The sequence below is a fragment of the Diabrotica undecimpunctata genome, chromosome 3, assembly GCF_040954645.1.
Source record: "Diabrotica undecimpunctata isolate CICGRU chromosome 3, icDiaUnde3, whole genome shotgun sequence".
Taxonomy (NCBI): domain Eukaryota; kingdom Metazoa; phylum Arthropoda; class Insecta; order Coleoptera; family Chrysomelidae; genus Diabrotica; species Diabrotica undecimpunctata.
Window position 1 is genome coordinate 104,083,802 of NC_092805.1, and position 21,380 is coordinate 104,105,181.

The 21,380-nt window shown below is 33.6% G+C and overlaps 1 protein-coding gene across 2 annotated transcripts in view; it reads left to right on the forward strand.

Annotated features, from left to right (window-relative positions):
- Positions 1-21,380, forward strand: part of Spred (Sprouty-related protein with EVH-1 domain) — a 183,182-nt gene that overhangs the window by 150,675 nt on the left and 11,127 nt on the right. For both annotated transcript variants that reach the window (XM_072526482.1, XM_072526483.1), the window contains exons 4-6: positions 5,453-5,526; positions 12,364-12,520; positions 14,441-14,669. In XM_072526482.1, the coding sequence (XP_072382583.1) occupies positions 5,453-5,526; positions 12,364-12,520; positions 14,441-14,669 (460 nt within the window). The remainder of the gene's footprint in view (positions 1-5,452; positions 5,527-12,363; positions 12,521-14,440; positions 14,670-21,380) is intronic.

Sequence of the window (21,380 nt, forward strand, 5' to 3'; positions counted from 1 at the left end):
AGCGCCATCAATTTTGGGAAGAATTGCCAACTCCCGATTAATAATAATTTTCATTTTGTATTTTTAAATAAACTTTTTTCGTAAATACTTATGTTTTATTCAACAAATGTTCATAAAAAATATTATTAAAATACTTAAATGTTTTGCCTTTCGAGGCAGTTATATAAATTTTATAATAATTACATAGTTAAAACCAAGCCAAATTTGGATATTGGATAATACGTGGTTTTAGCTAAGTAAACTTGACATAATTCTTTGCTTTGTTAGCCCGTATGTCGCGTAACTAATGTCCATATGGTAATTTTGCAATTTTTTTTGAAAAAAGTTAACTACGATGCTACACACTCTACCCTTAATGATTTTGTGTTATTATTGTACCAAAAGCACAAGGTATTAAACAAAAATCTTTTATTTTTTACGGATGTCATTACAGTTTTGACTTACAGACTTCAGGCTAAATAGTGGTCTTAAGTTATGTTAGAGGCGCTTGCGCGACCTCAGCCACAAGGTTACAAGAACTTTAATTTACAATTTGGAACAATTCGGGAGGTATTTTTCTCGTAGGGGTGTATATTTGTAAATCAATAAACTGGTACAAACTATTAATAAACTTACGAAAATGACAAAATTTTGATCAATTAGGTAGAAAATAAAGTGTTACAAAAAATCAAGAATAACGATTACAGAAAACCCAATTAAACAAATTTCCGAAAGTATTTCCGTAAAACCATAATTTACCAAGCAAATTGTTAGTAATAATATATCATTAGTCCATTCTTCACCGACTAAACGCTAGTTCGCTAGTTGACTTTCTCTTAATATAACATCTCTTATCAACTTTAAGATGTCTGGCTTCTTACGCTTATCACATCACGACATATTACAAACTCTTGAAAACGGCTCCGCTGTCTTAGGGAGCTCTAACTTAATGGAGCTATGAATTTATATACGATCTTTTACAACAATAAACGGTGAAAAAGTAATATTTTTGATTAATGTAAAAAATAAACAATTTCAATTATTAGCTCATTGTAATAAATTTTTTCCAATGTAGAATTTCTGGATTAGCTGAATTCGGCTAATAATTGCAGTCAGATGCTACTTTTTTTTTCAAACTGTCATATATGTTATATACCTGTCAGTATATTTCAATTGGATGCGTCTAGCTAATTACATACTCTCAGATAATTGCCGCTTGCATCGGAATTGCTATATTTAGCTTTTTAGACGTAAATAAAGAAATTTTTACTATCAGAATTTCTGTGCGCCTCTGCCGAAAACTCTTATGAAACGGAATAGGACAAAAGTTAATACAATTACATCAATTAACTAAAAATTAAGGACATTTCAACGAGATGGGTCTAAAAATAGAAAAATGAAAGAATGTGACGCACATTTTACGCTATATGAGGCTTTTTGGAATCTTTCTAAAGCTCTTTGAGTGAGGAATTTCATTACCTTTTTTTGTGAAAAAATATGAATGGGCGTAACGTCATTGTTGGTGGATCTATTGAAGGTACATAGATCCGTAGGTGGCGAATTTTTTTACAAAATTGCTTAAAATGCTTTTAGAGAATTTACGAAGCGTGGCGATAGCTCTATTAAAAAAACTATTATTTTGAACCAAAAATAATCCAATATAGTAGAGATATTTTTAACTCTTTTTTTGCATCAGACAGAAAACAAGGAACAGTATTTGATATATATATATATATATATATATATATATATATATATATATATATATATATATATATACGATGAAGATTGTTCTTAATATATAACATGCTATATATAAATTAAACTGTTCTGAAGCTATTTTCTTGTGACATCTAAATACAATTTACCTGAACGTTTTATCGGAACGACTTTCGAAGTGGAAATCGAAACGTCAAAATAAACTTACTTTAAAGTAAAATTCTGGCTTATTCCCAATAAAAGTAGTAAATTGGATTATATATTAATGGGATCACAATCGTTGCAACTAGCATTGAATATCTATGTAGAGCGTTAAAGGGTTTAAAGTCGAAGCATACTAAGATGATACTTAACATAAACTTTAGAGAGATAAAATAAATAACTGCTACAAAAAGACCACAAATGATAACGATAGATGAGAACATGATTTAACAAGAACAATCACTTAATATTCAACTATATAATGAATGTAATGACTTAAATTAACAGGCGGATTAAAATGGAGTATCAGAAATTTGTAATTTCACTTCTAACTTGTATAGTCTTCGCTCAATGATTTACGAAGATGATTCTTCATCTTTAGTATATCGTTATACATATCTGAGATATATACATTGACAAGCACAATTAAAATAGAGTAAAGGTTTTTTAATTATATTATTTGAATGGCCATTTTTCTTCTTCGTGTGCCTCATCCGTTAAGGACATTAACAATCTTTACGGCTCATTTTACTGTGTCTGCAGTTGTTCTGAAGAGTTCTATTGTTGTTTTTCCACTCCACTGCTTTAAATTTTTCAACCAGGATGTGCGTCGTCTTTCCGGTCCTTTTTTTCCTTTCAGTTTTCCTTGTATAACCAATCGCATCAACTCATATTTTTCATTTCTTAGAATGTGGCCAAAGTAGCTCATTTTTCTTTCATTCATAGTGTTGAGTGTTTCGTTTTTTTTTTATCTTTCTTAATGTTTCCGTGTTTGTTACTTTCCGTAATTGTTCAGGCTTCAAGTCCATATAAAAGGACAGAGAATACGTAGCATCTGAATACTCTAGTTCTAATTTCTATTCATTGTTTCGTCTTCAATCTTGTTCTCACTCACAATCATGATTTTTTTTTTTCAGAGACGTTCCATACCTCCCACAGTACTGCGTAATGTGATCAACCAAAATTTGTAGCCCTTCTCTGCTGTCTACAAGGAGTATTGTATCGACTGGATATCTGACATTATTCACTAGTGTTCCGTTAATTGATATGCCTTCACAAATGTCTTCTAGTGCCCCTTTAAACATTCTTCTGAGCATATATTAAAAAGTAGAGGGGATAGTACACATCCTTGTCGTACTCCTCTTTTTATAGGTATCTCTTTAGATTTTTATTGGTCTACTCGTATTATGGCTTTCTGATATCAGTATGGATTTGTAACGATTGGTATAGAAATAATGCCTCTCTAGTGCCAAAGCCTTTTGTAAATCACAGTTATTCTATCGTCTAGTTTTTTGTAGACAGGTATGTATCACGTATCATGTATCACTCGCAACAAGACTTTTAAAATGTGGTTATAATCATTTACCAACTATTTTTAAAATAAAAATAGTAAAATGAAAGATATTAATAGATGAATACAATCAAAAGAAATTGAAATAAAATAAATATTTTTAAAGAAAAATAACAACATTGCGTTGAGTTTTTTGGGTATTGGGATGAACTCAAATATTAGCCATTCTTTCGGAATTTCCCCGATATAGTAAATTTCATCGAATAATTCTGATAGTATATCAATGTGGTTCTCTGTTAGTAGCCTTAAGATTTCTGTAGGTATTTCATCCGATCCCATGGCTTTATCATTTTTTATACGTTTAAGTGCTTTTTCAATTTCCTCTTTGGTAATTGTAGGTCTATTTCTACCTCTTGGTTTTATTGTCTCCATTCTTTCGTCGTCTTTATATAGCTCTTTTATATATTCTTCCCATCTATTTATTTACACTGCAGTTTCAATTATTATGTTGTCGTTTTTGTGCATTGTTTCCAATACCCCTTTTTTGTATATAACAGCTGTTTATTTAATTTTCTTGTCATGTGAAAGCTGTCATGTTGTTTTTTCTGTACATTTTTCTGATAGCCACAATTCCTTCGTTTCTTTGATTTTTTTGTTTGATTGTTTTGTTATTTTTTTTTGTAATGTTGTTCGTTTTTATTCTTGTATTTCCTCATTTCCTATATTAATGAGTTTATTTCTTGTTATCCATTGTTTACTTTTAGGGGATGTGTCGCCCTCCAGTTTTTGTTGTATAATGTTCCTCAGGATCTTCTATAACTCTCTCCATTTTTCTTTAGCATTAAGTTGTCCTTGTCTTTCTACTATCTGGACTTCCATGTGTATTTGTTCTTTGATCTGTTGGCAGAGATTAGCTTCTTGTCTTCTTAGATTAATTCTAGGTGTTTTGGTGGCTGTTTTTATTTTCTTTAGTGTGAGTTTCATGTCTGCTAAAACAAGGTTGTGGACACTTGCTATATCTGCCCCTGGGTAAGCTTTAGTCTATACTATGGCGTGGCGGAATCTTTGATTTATAATGATGTAGTCAATTTGGTTTCTTATTATGTTCTCACCGTCACCTATAGGGACTTTCTAGGTGTATATTCTTCTGACTGTTAGTATGTGCCATGTGTTCTTGATAATGAGTTCGTAGTCCTTGCAAAACTGAAGTAGCCTCTCTTCTCTCTCATTACATGTTCCGAGTCCATATTCGCCTACTACTTTTCCATCTATTCCTTTCCCTACCTTCATATTGAAGTCGCCTAAAATAATATTAACTTCGTCTTTTTTGGTTTCTTCCAGTGATTTCTCTAATTCATTGTAAAAGCTGTCTATTTCTTCCACTATGCTATCAGACGTCGGTGCGTGTGCTGTAATGATGTTTATATTGCACGGCATGGCTTTTAATTTCATAAATCAAATTCTGTTCGTTATCGATATAAACCCTTTGACTGATCTTTCGGTTTCTTTGTTGATGACAATAGCTACTCCATTGCGATTTTGTGGGGTGTTATCTCCAGAGTAATAAAAAAACGTAGTTGTCTATTACATTTTTCCGCTGTTAGGCCATCAAACGTCACTACATCCAAGGATGTCTATCTTTAAGCGTTGGATTTCTTGTATCAGGTTATCATCTTTTCCTTGTTGGTATAGACTTAGTACATTCCACGTACCTATTCGTTTGTGGGTTGAATTAAGTTGAATTGCGGATCGTATAGGTGGTTTGTATAGGTGGTAGATTGTGTAGGAGTTTGAATGAACATAGTACAAGAGTTTTGAACATACCATGAATCAAAGAATTACAAAAAGTGATTAAAATATCCGCACACTTCCTAAAGAAGCTTTGGGAAGTGTGCGGATATTTTAATCAGCCAAGAAAAAATGCTCATTAGAATAGCTAACATCCGTCTAACGACAGCATTTTAAGAATAAATAGCTTGGTGCTATTAATACTAATAATGACATACTAAGTATGTCAATCAAAAATGAAAATTTTCCAATCATCCAAAGTATTTATATACTAAATCGACCAATCTACCTTTTTAATTGAACTGATTGATTTATGGATGGGTTTTGGTGTATAGAATACTCATTCGCCAAAGAACTATGATATAGTATTCTTAGAAATAGATTCTTTCGAAACTAAATAGATTATAAAGTGTGCTTAATTTTTTTACTTAAACGATTTTAGTTCCAAATATTAATATCAACATTTCTTTTTAGGTTTTGCGGATACCTCTCCTGTATCACCTATGCCGAAATGTCCGAAAGACGTAGGAGATGATGACGTTTTCATGGTAAGCAAAATTCTTACATATTTATACACTAACACTAAGGGTCAGTCAGTAAGTTAACAAGTAATATAAATGAGTTTATTAATTAGACATTTTAGGCTTTACTGTTTAAAAATATATACCATTTCACGTTGAAATATATAGAAATATATTCAAGACTAATTTACAAATAAATATTTAGGATGTCCAATAAAAGTTTCAAATATATGTATCCATCGTGGCATCTACTTTCCTAGTGGAGCGATTACCGTCCTCTTCGGACTCTTTCGATACATTTGCCGTGGGAAATCAGTCCACAATAACTTTTTTGGTTGTACAATTGGTTGTGTATCTTGGCATTTTCTACACTCTTTCTCCATTCTTTCCTGTTTTTGCATATGGCTTACTAGTCTGTTACTCCAATCTTCCCAAGGTGCTCAATTATCTGTCTGGTCCTCCCATCTCATTTTGGGTCTTCCTCTTGGCCTACCTGTTACTGATCTCTATTTGGTGATTTTCTTGATAACTGAAAGTTTCAAAATCTGAAGATGTCTTCTTCTTTCAAAAACTACTTCGTAGTTCATCAATTTTCTAAATTCACCATTACCGAGGTTTATTAGGCCTGCTATTCTCCGAATTATTTTTCTCTCTAGGATCTTTAACCTGTCCTTGTCCTTCTGTTCCAAGCTCATTGTTTCAGCACCATATCTGGTTACTGATCTAATTGCTGCTCTGTAAATTTTCAGTTCTGTGTTTTGAATGAGATGCTAATCTTAAAATTGTTGTAGGTATTTCCAATAAGTTGCGTTTCCTTCCAGAGTTCGTTCGTTAATTTTTATGCTTCTATTTATTAATTCCATTAACTTGTGTAAACTCCTATGTACTTACAATGTTGTACCTTTTCGAACACAGAGTCTTCAATATTTATCTCTGTCGTATTAATCATATTTTTCAGTTTCAATAACCAAAGGTACTTTGTTGCGTTTTGGTTTATTTCTAAAACCTCCCTTGGATGCCTCCTTGCACAACTGCACAAATTCTTCTTTCAAACTGTTTAAATATCTTCTAATTAGTGCTATTGCATCAGCATACGCCACAAGTTGAGACATATATGTAATAATGGTATCTTTTATTTCGGCAGCTCTTGTTTCTTCCATAATAGTTCTTAATGTAATAATTTTATTTGTTGTAATTCTATCTTTAAATGAACATTCCAAATACTCTGTTTTTGTCCTACTAAGTTTTAAACCTTTTTCCTCAAGATCTTGTCTCCGCTGTTATAGTTTTTGTTCTAAATCGCTTTCAGTATTTCCTACGAACACAACATCATCAGTATACATTAATCACTAACGAATGTTATCCTGCAATTTCGCTGTTATCTGATCCAACACTAATGATAATAGATAAGGACTAAGCACTGAGCCTTGGTGCAATCCTACTTTCACAGAAAATTTATCAGCCCTTCCCACACCTGTCCAAATACTAATTGTTACTCAGTCATACATGTCTCACAATCTTTGCATATTCACAGGGAACTCATTTTTTATTGAGCGCCCACCACAGAATCTCTCGAGGAACTCTATCATATGCTCTATCAAGATCAATGACTACCATATTAATCTTTTTTTCTTTAATCCTGTATTTTTGCATCACCTGCCTTATAATGAAAATTACATCTGTTGTTAATCTGCCTTGCCTAAAACCAAACTGAGTATCGGATATTTCGGTTTCTTTACGTATCCGTCTATCAATTACTCTCTCCCATATTTTCATGCTGTGACTAAGTTGTTTTATGGCCCTGTAGTTTGTGCATTGTTGTATACCTCCCTTGTTTTTATGTTCCACTTCCATAATTCTATTAAATAAACCTGTTAGCCAACTTGTTCCTGTCTCTCCTAATGTTGTCCACACTTCCCCATGAATATCATCTGTTCCAACTGCTTTTCCTTTCTTTATATTTTGAAGTGCTCGAACCACTTCCTCGTTTGTTACTTTGGTGGCCGTTGCTGTTACTGTCTCCGTTAATTCAACTGGTTTGCTGTTAAATTCTTCATTTAATAAACTGCCAAAGTACTTTTTCCATCTGTTTTTGATATACTTTTCTTAGTTTGTTATTATTTTAATCTCGGATACATCTAATCTAATTAAAATCTTTTGCTTTCTTTCCTCTATGTTTAGCCAATTTCCAGCACAAGCAATTTACGTTGTTGACTGACTGTATCACTAACTACTATAGTATTATATAGTATTGCTGATCGCAAATTATTAATCTTCGAAATTTTAATGTTGGAAAGCACATTTTTTCTAAAATCCCAAAAATATCAATGACAATAACGACCTAAAAATAAAAACTTTAAAAAATATTTTTTTTTTTAATGTTATTTAAATTATAACTTTTTTTCCCTGTGTGGCTAAATAAATATCTCATCCTGAGAATGTTTCACCCGAAATTGTATATTTTCTTCTGTAGAAACCTTTGATTTATTAGCTACATAGTTACGAGTATCACGGGAACATTTTAACAAAGATGTCAATTTTTATACGTTGAAATGACGATATGGTGTTTCACATTTACCGTTTGTTTTAAGATCGAATATATTTTCCAGAGAGTCGATGATTTCCATTTTTTTAATGAATCTAAATCACTCAAAAAGTATAATCAAAACATTTTCTAAAAACAAAAAGACTTGGTTTTTCTTGTTGGCAATACCTAAACAGTGCATAATACTTTTTATAATCATTTCTCTGTGCTTGCGTTAGGAGGTGGTGGGTTGTATTATTTGCATAATTTGTAATTTCAGGTGTGGTATTATCAAATTCCATATCCCACTCACTCGATTTTTCACTTTTTTTGTTAATTAAATAACGTAGTCAGCGTAAAAAAAGTCAGCAAGTTAGAGTAGGTAATTTTTTCTCAGAGGAATATTCCGTAACTTCTGGAGTTCCTCAGGGCAGCAACCTGGGACCACTCTTATTTGCTTGCTTTATAAATGATCTTTCTAGTTGTCTCAAATGTTCCACTTGTTTAATGTTTGCAGATGATTTTAAGATGTTTAGAGTTGTAGAAGATCAATGTGATTGCCAACTATTACAATTAGATTTGAAAGCGGTATCTAATTGGTTTCAGATAAACAGAATGGATCTAAATATTGGAAAAGTATTCAGTGATGACCTTCACACGTAATAGGAACTTTATTAAAATGGTTTATTATATCAATAATAGAGAATTGCCCAGAAAATCCCTGTGTAAAGATCTTGGTGTGAATTTTCAGCAAAGCTTGCACTTCAATGATCACTACCACATTGTTACTAATAAGGCTTTTAGGATGTTAGGATTTATAATTAGAAACACCAAACATTTTAAGATGATAGATAGCATAATTAAACTATATAATTCCTTGGTAAGACCACATCTTGAGTATGCTTCAGTAAACATAGATTTAATTGAAAAGGTACAAAAAAGGTTTTTAAGATATCTATATGTTAGAAAATATAATTCCTATCCATACTTGGTGTCTTACCGGAGTATGCTTGAAACTTTCAAATTTGTAACACTGGAACAGAGACGGAAAATGCGAAAATGCAAGCAATGCTACTTGTATATTATATTGTGAATAACTTAAAATATAAAGACTTTGATCAACTATATAAAGTTCTTGGTACCTAAGATTAACGTAAGGTTAAGTCATAGAGGGCTGCTTTTTTTATTTGTGAGACAGACTGCTTCGCCCATAAACAACATGATGAGGCAGTGCAATATAATACTAAAAAAAAATAGCGACATAGATATCTTCAACACCAACATCAAAGCCATTAAATCTAGCTTTCTACCCGCTTCGATCACTTTATTTTAGCATGTAGGTATATCTAATGCTAAAATCCCTACTTGTAATTACATGTTATTCTGTACAGTGTTTGTAGTGGAATAAATAAATAAAATACATTTTTGAAAACAAAATCAGCTTTATCAGCATTTAAGATCTGTACACTTTTGCTGAGGTTTGTTTTTGATTCTCGGGAACGCAAAGAGATCACATGATGCCAAGTCAGGTCTTTATGCATAAGGGCCCAAGAAATCGATGTTTTCGCCTTTTATATGATTCGCCTGGAATGTTATATGATCCGTGAGAGTTGGCATTGTCCTGGCGCAAGAGGATTCGATGATTCCGGTTATTTTTTCGGAGTTCATCAATCACTTCCCGCAAACAAATGGTTGTATACCGTTTACAGCATTTACCGTTCTACCATTATTCAATGAAATCAGAACATATCCCGTTTGTGCAAAAAAAAACCGCGACCATTTGTTTGCCAATGCTGAGAGCCCGGACTGTTTTGATTGAGTTTGCTTCGTCTTGAAACCCCCAATATCGTTGAGTGATTTTTCGTTTCGGGCTCATAGCAATATATCCATGTTTCATCAGCGGTCACGATATACCATTCCAATTTTGAACTGTCTCCGTTGAATCGTTGAGTGTGGCGCGGCACCAATCGACATGTGCCTTCTTATGGGTAGCATTAACATTATGCAGTATTCACTAACTGCACATCTTTATCACTGCCAAATGGTCATGCAATTGTTTGTATTTGACTCATGCTTATGCCCAATGATACAAGAATTTCATGATAGGTAACATGTCTATCTGCTTCGCATGTGCATAGCATCAATGTTGGACATTGTCCGGTATACTCAATTGTTTTGTGCGAACCTGTCTTATTAATTTTCTGAGTCAAATTTATAGAACAGTTCCGCAAGAATAATTAAATATTGATATATTGAATAAATAAATAATTAATATACATATGTTAATTATTTAAAACGTATTCTTGACATTACAAATATTACTCCTTGTACTATTGTTTAGCTAATTAATAATTTCTGATAATAATATCAAACAACCGGGTGCATTCATTGCCAAAAACATAAAAACAAGAGGTACATAGACGTAAATGGTTTAAAAAACGTAACAAAACGTCGAACAAAACACGTAAATGTAAACAAATACAAAAAATTCCGAAAACCTTAATACGTAACTACTATTATGATATTTAAAGGTATCGTTAAAATATTTTTGGAGCATTTGGTGCACAGTGTTAATGATCTTCGTTAGTATATTTTTGTAAGTACTCGTTATAAATAGGTCAAAAGAATTACAAATACATTAAGATTGGCTTGTGAAAATGCAGATCTTTATCTGTTTTGATATATAGCCAAAATTTCCAATAAAATTAGAAAACATTATATTCGCATTCTTTCTATATTCCTCTTCTTTCACTTTCCTTAATTAAACTAACAAAATATACTTCGCTTGCGTTATATACGTCTAATATTGTACCTAGATAAATTTACAGGTGATTTTACAGACTTCCGTATTGTCAGTCATCCATAATATTATTAAACTCTTCTTATAATGGTAAATATCATCAGTGGAACTACAGCCCCAGTAACAGCTTCTACTTTCCGTAATCTTATACGTCAGTCGTTCCTTTACCACCAATAGCACCAATCGTTGCCAATTTACAGCACCAATTTTCCTCGCGACCTCGTTTACACGATCTTTCCACCTCAGGTCTTGACCTGCTTCTACTCCTATTTCTCATAGGAAAAGATAGTTTTGATTCGCTCATGATATGTGTCTTGATCATCATAGTCTACCTATTTTTATGAAGGATATTGCATCTCTGTCGTCTGTTATTTCGTCATATATTGCTTTAAGTATTTGGTTCGATGAAAATTGTTATGTTTCCGAAGCTATATATTGTTAGTTTGGTTTTTTGGCTTAAGTTTATGCTTTTCAGGTGTTTGTTTAATCCAAAGTCCAAAAACCAAAAATGCATTTGCTAGTAGTATCCTTGTTTTCATTTTCTCTGCTGTGGAGTTACCACTGGTCATGAAAGAACCTAGGTATACGAATTTGTTTACTCGAAAGTTTATCTCAAAATTTTGAGTGCAGCTGAAGTGGTGTGAATGAATGAAGTAAAGTTTTTGGTCGGTGCGAGCGATCAGATTCTGATCATCAGCATATGCAATAATTTGCGTTGATTTATTAAAGATATTTCGACTATTGTATACCTATACATCTCTACATCTACGGTGTTCAATATTATATTCGTTAATTTTTCTAATAAATAAAATAATATCCGTAATGTTATCTTTCTCCTCTATCTACCCCATGTTTCGTTTCTATCTGTATAGGTACACAGAATTAATATTGTCTTTTTTTTGACGATTCCTAATGCATATATTTAACAGTTGATACAGCCAAATCTACCAGGTTGAATTTTTTATAGATCTCTTGGAATGGAGATTGATGAATTGACCGAGAAGGGTCTGCTTTATATATTGTAAAAAAGCACAGTAGAATATTTGAATTTTAGTTATTAGATTTATAACGTCCTATATAATTATTTTTATAATTATACTTTTGTGGCGGGAGAGATTTATTTTTAATGCAAAGCCTCTGCATATTTCTCTGAGGAGACCTAAGAAGGTCGAAATACGTATAAGCGAATGGCAGTGACACTGCATTGGAATTAAATCTTTCTGCTTTATCGTTCTTGTTTACTTTTATCCAACAGTTTCTCTAGTTGTATTCTAAATTTTCAGACCCGCAAAAATAATAGCACAAACAATAGGACTTAAAAATGAAAAATATTTAATATATGTGGTATTATACGTATTAATAAAAAATCAAGAAAGCCTACAGAAGAAACATTAAGAAATGCTAACTCCAATTACTTCTTAATATATTAATGCGTTTCTTAGACGTGTAGCATCATAAAGAATTATTATAGTGTAAAACTAAATCCCTTTTCTAGTAACTTAATTTACTATGTTTCTGATAAGTACTGTATATTTTTTAGACGTTAAACCTTCCACAGGACCCAAAAGACTCTCGAAGTTCGAGCGACTCCAGTACCAAAGGAACAGAACATCTCCACAAAGTAACATACATAGGACGTGATAGCAAACCGTTAGATTCTAGGCTACCTACTTACGACCCACAAAAAGGACCTAAAGGTGCGTAAATAAGTGACTACTTTTACATACGAGGGTGGATTGATATAAAACTAGCCTTTGATAGAAAAACAAGTTTTTTGGAATTAAATCGATTTATTTCTCAACATAGTCCCCTTTTAGCTGGATACACTTACTAAGAGGATGTTCCAATTTTTTTATCCCATCCGAATAGTACTTTTGCTCGAGCTGTTCAAAATAGGCCGAAGTTTCAGCGACGACTTCATCATTTGTTGCGAAACGGCGTCCTCCGAGCCATTTTTTTAGGTTTGGAAACAGGAAGGTAAGATCTGAGGAATACGGTGGGTGTTCAATCAATTCATAGCCCAATTCGTGTAATTTTGCCATGGCGACGGCCGATCGGTGAGCCGGTGCATTGTCTTGGTAAAAGATCACTTTTTTGCGTTCCAAACCGGGGCGTTTTCGACGCAATTCGGCACCGAATCGATCCAATAATGCTGCGTAGTACTCACCATTGATTGTTTTTCCTTTTTCCAAGTAGTCGATGTGGATGATGCCCTTCGCATCCCAGAAAACAGTCGCCATCACTTTGCCGGCCGAATGTGCACTCTTTGCCTTCTTCGGCGGCCCTTCGCCGCGTTTGTGCCACTGTTTCGACTGTTCTTTGGTTTCCAGTGTGTAATAATGCACCCAGGTTTCATCAACGGTGATAAATCGACGAAAAAAATCCTTCGGATCGCGCCGTATCATCGCCAAAAGCGTCTCGGAAGTGGTCACACGTTTTTGCATTTGATCGATTGTCAGCAAATGCGGCACCCATCGTGCGGATAGCTTTTTCATGTCCAAATGATAGTGAATGATGTTGTGTATGCGTTCGTAGGAAATGTTTAGGATCTCTATTAAGTCGCGGAGCTTAATTCGACGATCTGCCATAATCATGTCATGGACTTTTTGATCATTTCCGGCGTGGTGACTTTATTTGGCCTCCCGGGACGCTCATCATCAAAAACACTCGTACGATCACGAACAAATTCAGCTTTCCAAAATTTTACTGTTGTTAACGAAGTTGCAACCTCACCATAAACTTCTTCCAGGTCGGCTTTGATTTGCACATTCGTTTTACCCTTTTTGTGGAGGAACTTAATCACCGAAAGATACTCGTGTGAATGACTTTTTCCATTTCTCCGAAAACACAAAATTTGCTTGCTTTTGACGGCTGTAAAAACCAAACTAATTGTTTTTAAAACTTAAAATTTTGACAGATGTCATGTCATGAATGGCAAATGTCAGCACCGAAACCAATTCGGTATCAAGTAGCGCCATCTATCAAAGGCTAGTTTAATATCAATCTATCCTCGTACTTCATATTTAACGATTCTTTACTTATTCTTATTGTACTTTTAATCGTACATAATCAAAACATTTCAAGTAGCACAGTATTATTTGAACAAGCTTATCCTACACATATAAAATTTTGATTTATTCATATACTAATCTTCAGCAGACCAACTTCAGCTTTTAGCTAGCTATTCGCTAATTACGGTGAACTTTCATCTTGCAAATTTTAAAAGGAATGATTGTAGCGGTATTGGTTAAGTAAATCGTGGCATGAACCAGTGGTGAGCGCAAGTCTATCAGTCCGCTATCTCGAGGCAAAAATATGTCAGTTCGTGCACCTTGGCTCAATTGATGTTTGATGTACTTCATCTGCAATTATAATTTGTAAAAACTGATTTACAGATTCGCTTACTAACTTAATATATTCCTGATTCTTCGTTCATCCAATAATTTTTGTCATTGTTTCTATAGTTATTCGCTTGCTGATATTCCCTTCCTCTATTTATCATTAATAAACAGTAAAATTATAAACAAAAGGTTTATCATTTTTCCATATGCCCATAACATTTCAACACATTTTCTCTATATTATTTTAGGTTTTTAATTTCGTTTTACTTATTTCAGACGTTTCTGCCCAAGGGGTTGGAGGTGGAAGCGAAAATTACCCCTATGTTCAGCTGACGGCAGTCCACGAATATATTTACCCTGCCGAGGACCAACAAAAACCACCGCTCATGAGGCGCGACTCAAACTCGAGCCTTAAAAAATCCAACATCGGTGTAGAGATGAACCCACCTCAGCAACCTCCGTTGCCTTTTAAGGGTGTCAAACACAAGGGAAAGATACAAATCAGGTAAGAAATAAATGCAATCTAATCGAGACAAATATATCCTTTCCCGAGTCAATCATGTGATGGCAGGTTTGGTATTTCTATAACATTACCTGTTATTACCTTTGAAGTGACACTAATTTAGTACTGATTATCATGTAGGTATATGATGATGATATGATGTTATTCATGCCATAACGTTCTAAAATGTATCTTTTCTGTCTTCTGACTCGTATCATGGCCATATCATATGAACTGTTGTTTTACTTATTTTTCCTCCGTCTTAATCATAAATCCTTCCTGGGTATTTTCTGAATTTTAATTTTTCTTTTATTCTCATCTTGTATCTTATACTCTTTCGTTTCGGAAAAGAGACTTGTTTTTAACATTACAAATAACAAAAATAATCATGCTATTTCTAATAATGTTAACCAGTAGTCACGGGCTATCCTGTTAAAATGGTTATTTTTCATTTCATTTCACAATTTTATCTCAAACGATACTTCTATCATTTCCCTTTCAAATCCATGTATTAGTAATATTCTTTTATATCAAGAAATATAAACGTTAGTTAATAAGGTTCTGAAACTGTTTTCTTGTGACCTGTCTAACTTAAATATTGTGTTTATATGGGATTAGGCTACAATTGATTGTAATTAAAATTACTTCTTCTTCTTCTTCGTTTGTTTTTGGGTTTCGATTATATAATCATTTACCCAGTACATGTAAGGTTATGCTCGTCTTGCTCTAGGCAATGCACAACCAGGGATAAAGTTCTACTTCTGTTTACTGCTAATTGACAACTGGGTGATACTGAAAGATCAGCTTTTCCATTTGTTTATCTTCTTCATTTAAGGTTACTGTTTACTGCTAATTGACAACTGGGTGATACTGAAAGATCAGCTTTTCCATTTGTTTATATTCTTCATTTAAGGTTAGATTAGACTTTTCTCGTTTGGGGGTAGCTTCCAAACATTGTCACATTAGGTTTATGGGTAATGCTTATTAAAATTACATTTTTGACAACTACAGTTTGACATTTCGATTTCCACTCCGGAAATCGTTTGTGAAAAGATTAATTAAGAATTTTGTTGAAAAGTATATAACCGCCAAGTTGTTCTTCTTTTTGGCTTTTATTCTACTGAATAATCAGCCAGTACATTTGTTTTGTTAATTTTTGGGCCACTCTCGTGAGCCTGAGAATATATCCTCATGTCCTATTATGAGTGAATATAGACATTTCATCTACATAATATCTACATTTTATTTATGTTTTCTATTTTCTTATAAGTGGTTTAAATGTTAATATTGGATAGGTTATTATGAAGATTATAATTTTATATGGTGTTATGTTTGAGGTTATGTCTTCTCAAACATTGAAAGTTAATTGGCGATAAGTCATTGTGTCCTAGGCAACAGCCATACTTTGGCTGTACAGATATGAGTGTGGATTTTATGTCCTATGGAACTTCAAATTTTGATCATTCTGTGTGTTTCTGCATTATTTGTATGTGCTTAAACGGATGTGTGTGGGTGAGCGTTCGTGTATTGTGTTTGTGTGTTATATATGTATTGTGTATGATTTAAGACGATATATCTCAAGAGTTTCTTAATCCGCTATTGTTGCTATAATCTTATTGTTGACTTCTTCTTTTCTTTGATTTTTCTCTTTTTCATGTCTGTTTCTTTCATAATTATTGATTCAAAAATTGTTGCATTCACAGGGTATTTTATAGATGCAGTTCTTCGATTTCTCTTTTGTGTTGTTGGGTTGGGTTTTGGACAGGATAGATCTGAGTGTATTAGTTGTTTTAAATGTTGTGATGTTATACTTATTTCCTATCCATTTTAATTGTGATAAGCCCTTTACATATGATATTGTTGTCATCCTTGAGTCCCTTCTTGTGAGTGGTTCTGGATTGCTTGTGGTGTTTTGTTGTTTTATTTCTTCTATCTTGTGGAATTCCTCGTTGATAAATGACATTTATTGTCAGGTAGCCATTTTTTGTGTTAAAACCTTTGTTAGCAGTTTTTTCTTCTTTAAATGTCTTTTCATTAGAGCAGGTGTTTTGGGCTCTATCATATAATAATTGGATGATTCCTTTTTTGATGTTTACGTGCTGATTTGAGTGGTAATTTAAATATCTGTTGGTGTGGGTTGGTTTTCTGTAAACTTTGGTTGTAAATCATGTATGCTCTCTTGTGATTAGCACATCCAGAAAAGGAAGTAAATTGTTGTTTTCCATGGTGAATTTGATTGATTCTTCTTTATTGCAAATATCCATCAGGAATTTATTAGATGGTTCTGGTCCATGAGACCAAATGGAGAACTCATCATCTACCTATCTCCACCATACTATGGATTGTTTGTCTTGTTTGTGGACAATGTTTTATTCGAAATCCTCCATGAATATATCTGCTAATAATGGAGATAAGGATGAGCCCATTTCTAATCTGAAATTTTGGTTATAGAATTCATTATTTAGTTAAAAATAAGTATTTTGTGTGCAAAGTGTTAGTAGTAGCTCCACGCCAATTAACTACACATGCACATAAAAATCAGAATTGGATATCAATCCGGAGGGTAAAACATCACTCTTAGAGTTTCAACTCAAAACATGGCTATTTACCTACAAAGATCGATGCCAAGTAATTATTAGGCTAAGGAAGTCAACTGTCAAATTGGATGTTACAAACATAGATATATAATACAAGATAGACTGATCGTTGCTATACTAGCCCATTCCCCCAGTGGGACAGAGAAAACTGACGCAAAGCAGTCCCTGCATCTCTTTCTAATTTGCCAGGTTTATCGACCACGTGACCTAAATGGCCAATGAGAAGGTCATGTTTGCATTGCAGCAGTCAGTCTATCTTGTATTATATGTCTATGGTTACAATGCGCTAACTAATAAACATCGACAGGTAAAAATAATTTCTATTTACAATAATTTATTGTTTGATAACGATTTCCGGATTGGAAAACGAAACGTCAAATAAAAATGTAATTTTTACTACAATCAATTATTATTTGGATCGGATTTAATCATCAGATGTCGCTATTGCGTCCAGATCGAAGCCATTTTATAGTTGCTTCTAATATGACAGGAAAGATTATTTTCACGTTCAGAGCGGTTGTGAGTAGCCGCTCCGAAGATCCCTTTTAGGGTGAAATACGTATAATCGGATACACAAAAGCACTGTACGTGAAATCAAATCTTAACTGTCTTTTCTTTTTATTCCGATTTACTCTTTATGAGTACGAGAAACCAATTCGCTAAGGATTTTTGCTTAGTTGAGGATATATGTTGTGGAATGCAATTTTAGATTCACCATTTCTCTAATAACATCTTTATCAACGTCTGTTTTGCCTTGCAATTCTTAGAAGACACAGATTAACGCAGAAATCTGAACTTGGTTTCGAAAATTAGTTTACGGATTTATTTATCAGATGTCGCTATTGCGTCCAGATTGAAGCCATTTTATAGTTGCTTCTAATATGACAGGAAAGGTTATTTTCACGTTCAGAGCGGTTGTGAATAGCCGCTCCGAATATCCCTTTTAGGGTGAGATACGTATAAGCGGATACACAAACGCAGTGTATGTGAAATCAAATTTTAAATGTCTTTTCTTTTCATTTATTATGGCTTCAACATCACAAACCTGTATGCGTCCACTGCTGGACAGAGGTCTCCCTCAGCTCTTTCCATATGTCTCTGTCTTGTGCGACTTGCATCCAGTTATTGCTAACACGCTTCAGGTTGTCAGTCCATCTAGTTGGTGGTCCGTTTTGTCCATCGGTTATCTGATTATCTCGCTACATGTCCTGTCCAATTCCATTTTAACGACGCGATTTTTTCGATAGCGTCTGTTGTTTTTGTTCTACAACGTATTTCTTCGTTTGGGATTCGGTCTCTCAGAGAGATTCCCAACATCTGTCGCTCCATCTGACTCACGCGAACCTTATCAACTACCTTTTTTGTGAGTGTTAATGTTTCCGCTCCATATGTGAGTACATGTAATACACATTTGTCAAAGATTTTCCTTTTGAGGCATATGGGTAAGTCCGATTTAAATACATAGTTTAATTTACCAAACGCTGTCCAGGCTAATCCTATGCGACGTGGGGGCTCACATGTCTGGTTATCTCTGCCCAACCGAATTTCATGTCCTAGGTACTTATACGATATAGTCAATATCCCTTCCATCAACAGCAATATTTCGATTTAGCAGCAGATTCGTCATTATTTGCGTCTTGTTCATATTAATCTTTAGTCCGACCTCAAAGGAAGCGTGATATAATTTTTCAAACATTATTATTGCATCATCCATACGATCGGCTATAAGAACGATGTCATCTGCAAATCTCAAATGACTGAGCTTCTCTCCATTTATGTTGATACCATGCTAGCTCAGATGTGTATTTTTACAAGTATGTTCTAAAAGCGTCGTGAATAGTTTTGGAGAGACTGTGTCTCCTTGCCGCACTCCTCGCTGTATACAGAATTTATTTGTTTCTTGTTCAAATAGTCTTACGCTAGCTGTGGCATTTTGGTAGATATATTTGATTATGTTAGTGTAGCGATGGTCTATTTGGCATTCTGTCAATGCTTTTAACATTTTCTGATGGCTTTTGGTATCGAATGCTTTCTCGTAGTCGACAAATATCAGTGCCAATGGTTTGTTGTATTCTCCAGACTTCTCTATTAGGTCCTTTATCACTAGTAAGTGGTCGTTAGTGCTGTATTATTATGGCTTAATCCCATATAAATACAATATTTAACTTAAACATGCGACAAGAGCAAAACCTTCAACTCAAGTCACAAGCTGTATTCTCGCTGACGATTATTTACCAAATTTTTGACTGTTATAATTTTGTACATAAATATTAAACAGGAGATACATTTTTCATAGTAGGCAATGGCACATCTAAGGACTCAGAACCGCGTTAAAACATATATAGATAAAATACTTAGATCCACAATAATTAATGAATTCATCAAGATCTTCAACTAGTCTTAAAGTTTGTCCAGCTTTTTTTGCTCTCAAAATACTTGAGCACGTCAATTTTTTCAGAATACATTGGCGTATTTGAAATATGTAATTTAATTGTTAAAAAAACAAATATACAAAAAAATACATGTACACCATATAATAAAAACACAAACATTTTGTCGTTAAGTCAATATAGCCATGTATGACAGATAGGGCAATGAACAAATGCTACGGGCTACGGGAAGAATTATTTATGTTATTATTGATTGCGACAAAAAGTACTTGAATAACATTTTCTATTACATGCAAGCTTCTACTCTAATGACGCTACAACTCTTTGTGGGTCTTGGCCTGCTTAACAACGTTCTTCCATTCTGCCCTGTAGGATACTTTCCTTCGCCACCGCCTGATGTTCATAGCGTTAAGATCTTCTCTACATCGTCTATCCAGCTTTTACGGGACCTCCCCCTTATCCTATTTCCTTGGGGTTTCCATCTCTGGTTAACTTTTACAGCTCGATTATCTGGCATTTTTCTAAATAGCCAAGCCAGTTTAGTCTTTGTGACTTTACAAATCTAACGATATTTGCGTTCTGCATTAATTCATCCAGCTCATAGTTCATTTTTATTCTCCAAGAAACATCGCTATAATGGATTGGTTCAAATATCTTTCTTAATATTTTGTGGTCAAATATTTTCAATTGATTTTCATCAATGGTTGACAGTGTCCACGTTTCACATCCATGTGTGACCACTGGTCTAATTACTGTTACGTATATTCTAAGCTTAGACTCACGATTCCGTAACTTACTTTTCATTATGTCTTTATATGCATAAAAGCACTTATTACCACTAAGAATACGTGCTTATAGTTCTTGACTGAGGTCGGTTGCTCTCATTTATTATTGTGCCTAGGTAGGGTAAGGTGGAGGCAGATTTGTAGGTATGGTTGTCTACCTTCGTATTCTCATGTCGATTCCACTTTTAAAGTTGTTAAGTGTTAAGTGTTGTTAAGACCTTGCCTAACTTCTTTTTCAATACAAATGCCTCTGTCATATTTAAATCTATGTCCATCATATTCTCATCATGGCATTGGAACCCTTAAAAGTCAGTACATGCAATACAACATTCAAAACATTACGAGAATCTAAGCATTACCTATCAACATCAGGAATTTTAACTAAAACGTTGTGTCTTAGTTTCAATTTTAGTCAATGTGAAGCAACTTTGTCGTAACATTTCTATTATGTATCTGCTTTTTAAACTGTTAACGCTTTCTTGATTTATTACTTTTAATTGTTTTATTTTTCTCAAAATATAGCATTTAATTATTAGAATTAGAAATCATATTTTGTTTTCATTATTACTCTAATAAATCATCTTTTACACCGCCATTTTCCGACCCTTGTATGGGTCGTGCATCTCTTTTATTTGTGACAGCATTGTTGATTTCGTTATTATAGCTATTTAATAATTTTGTATCGGATTCATCAAGTGATGTGTCTTCTCTATTTCCATTACCATTTTTTGAGTCTATAAATGTCTTCCTTATCATGTAACCTCTCTATGATTTCGACAATCGATAAGAGCAAATTCTAGAAATGTGCAGTTCGAGATATGGCTGAAAAAGTTTTCAACTAAAAGTAAAAAAAGGCTGAGTATCTGGCAATTCTAGCATGAAAGTATGGCGGTATATTTAATTACATCGGCTGCGGGCCGAATTTGCCATATGTTTTACATA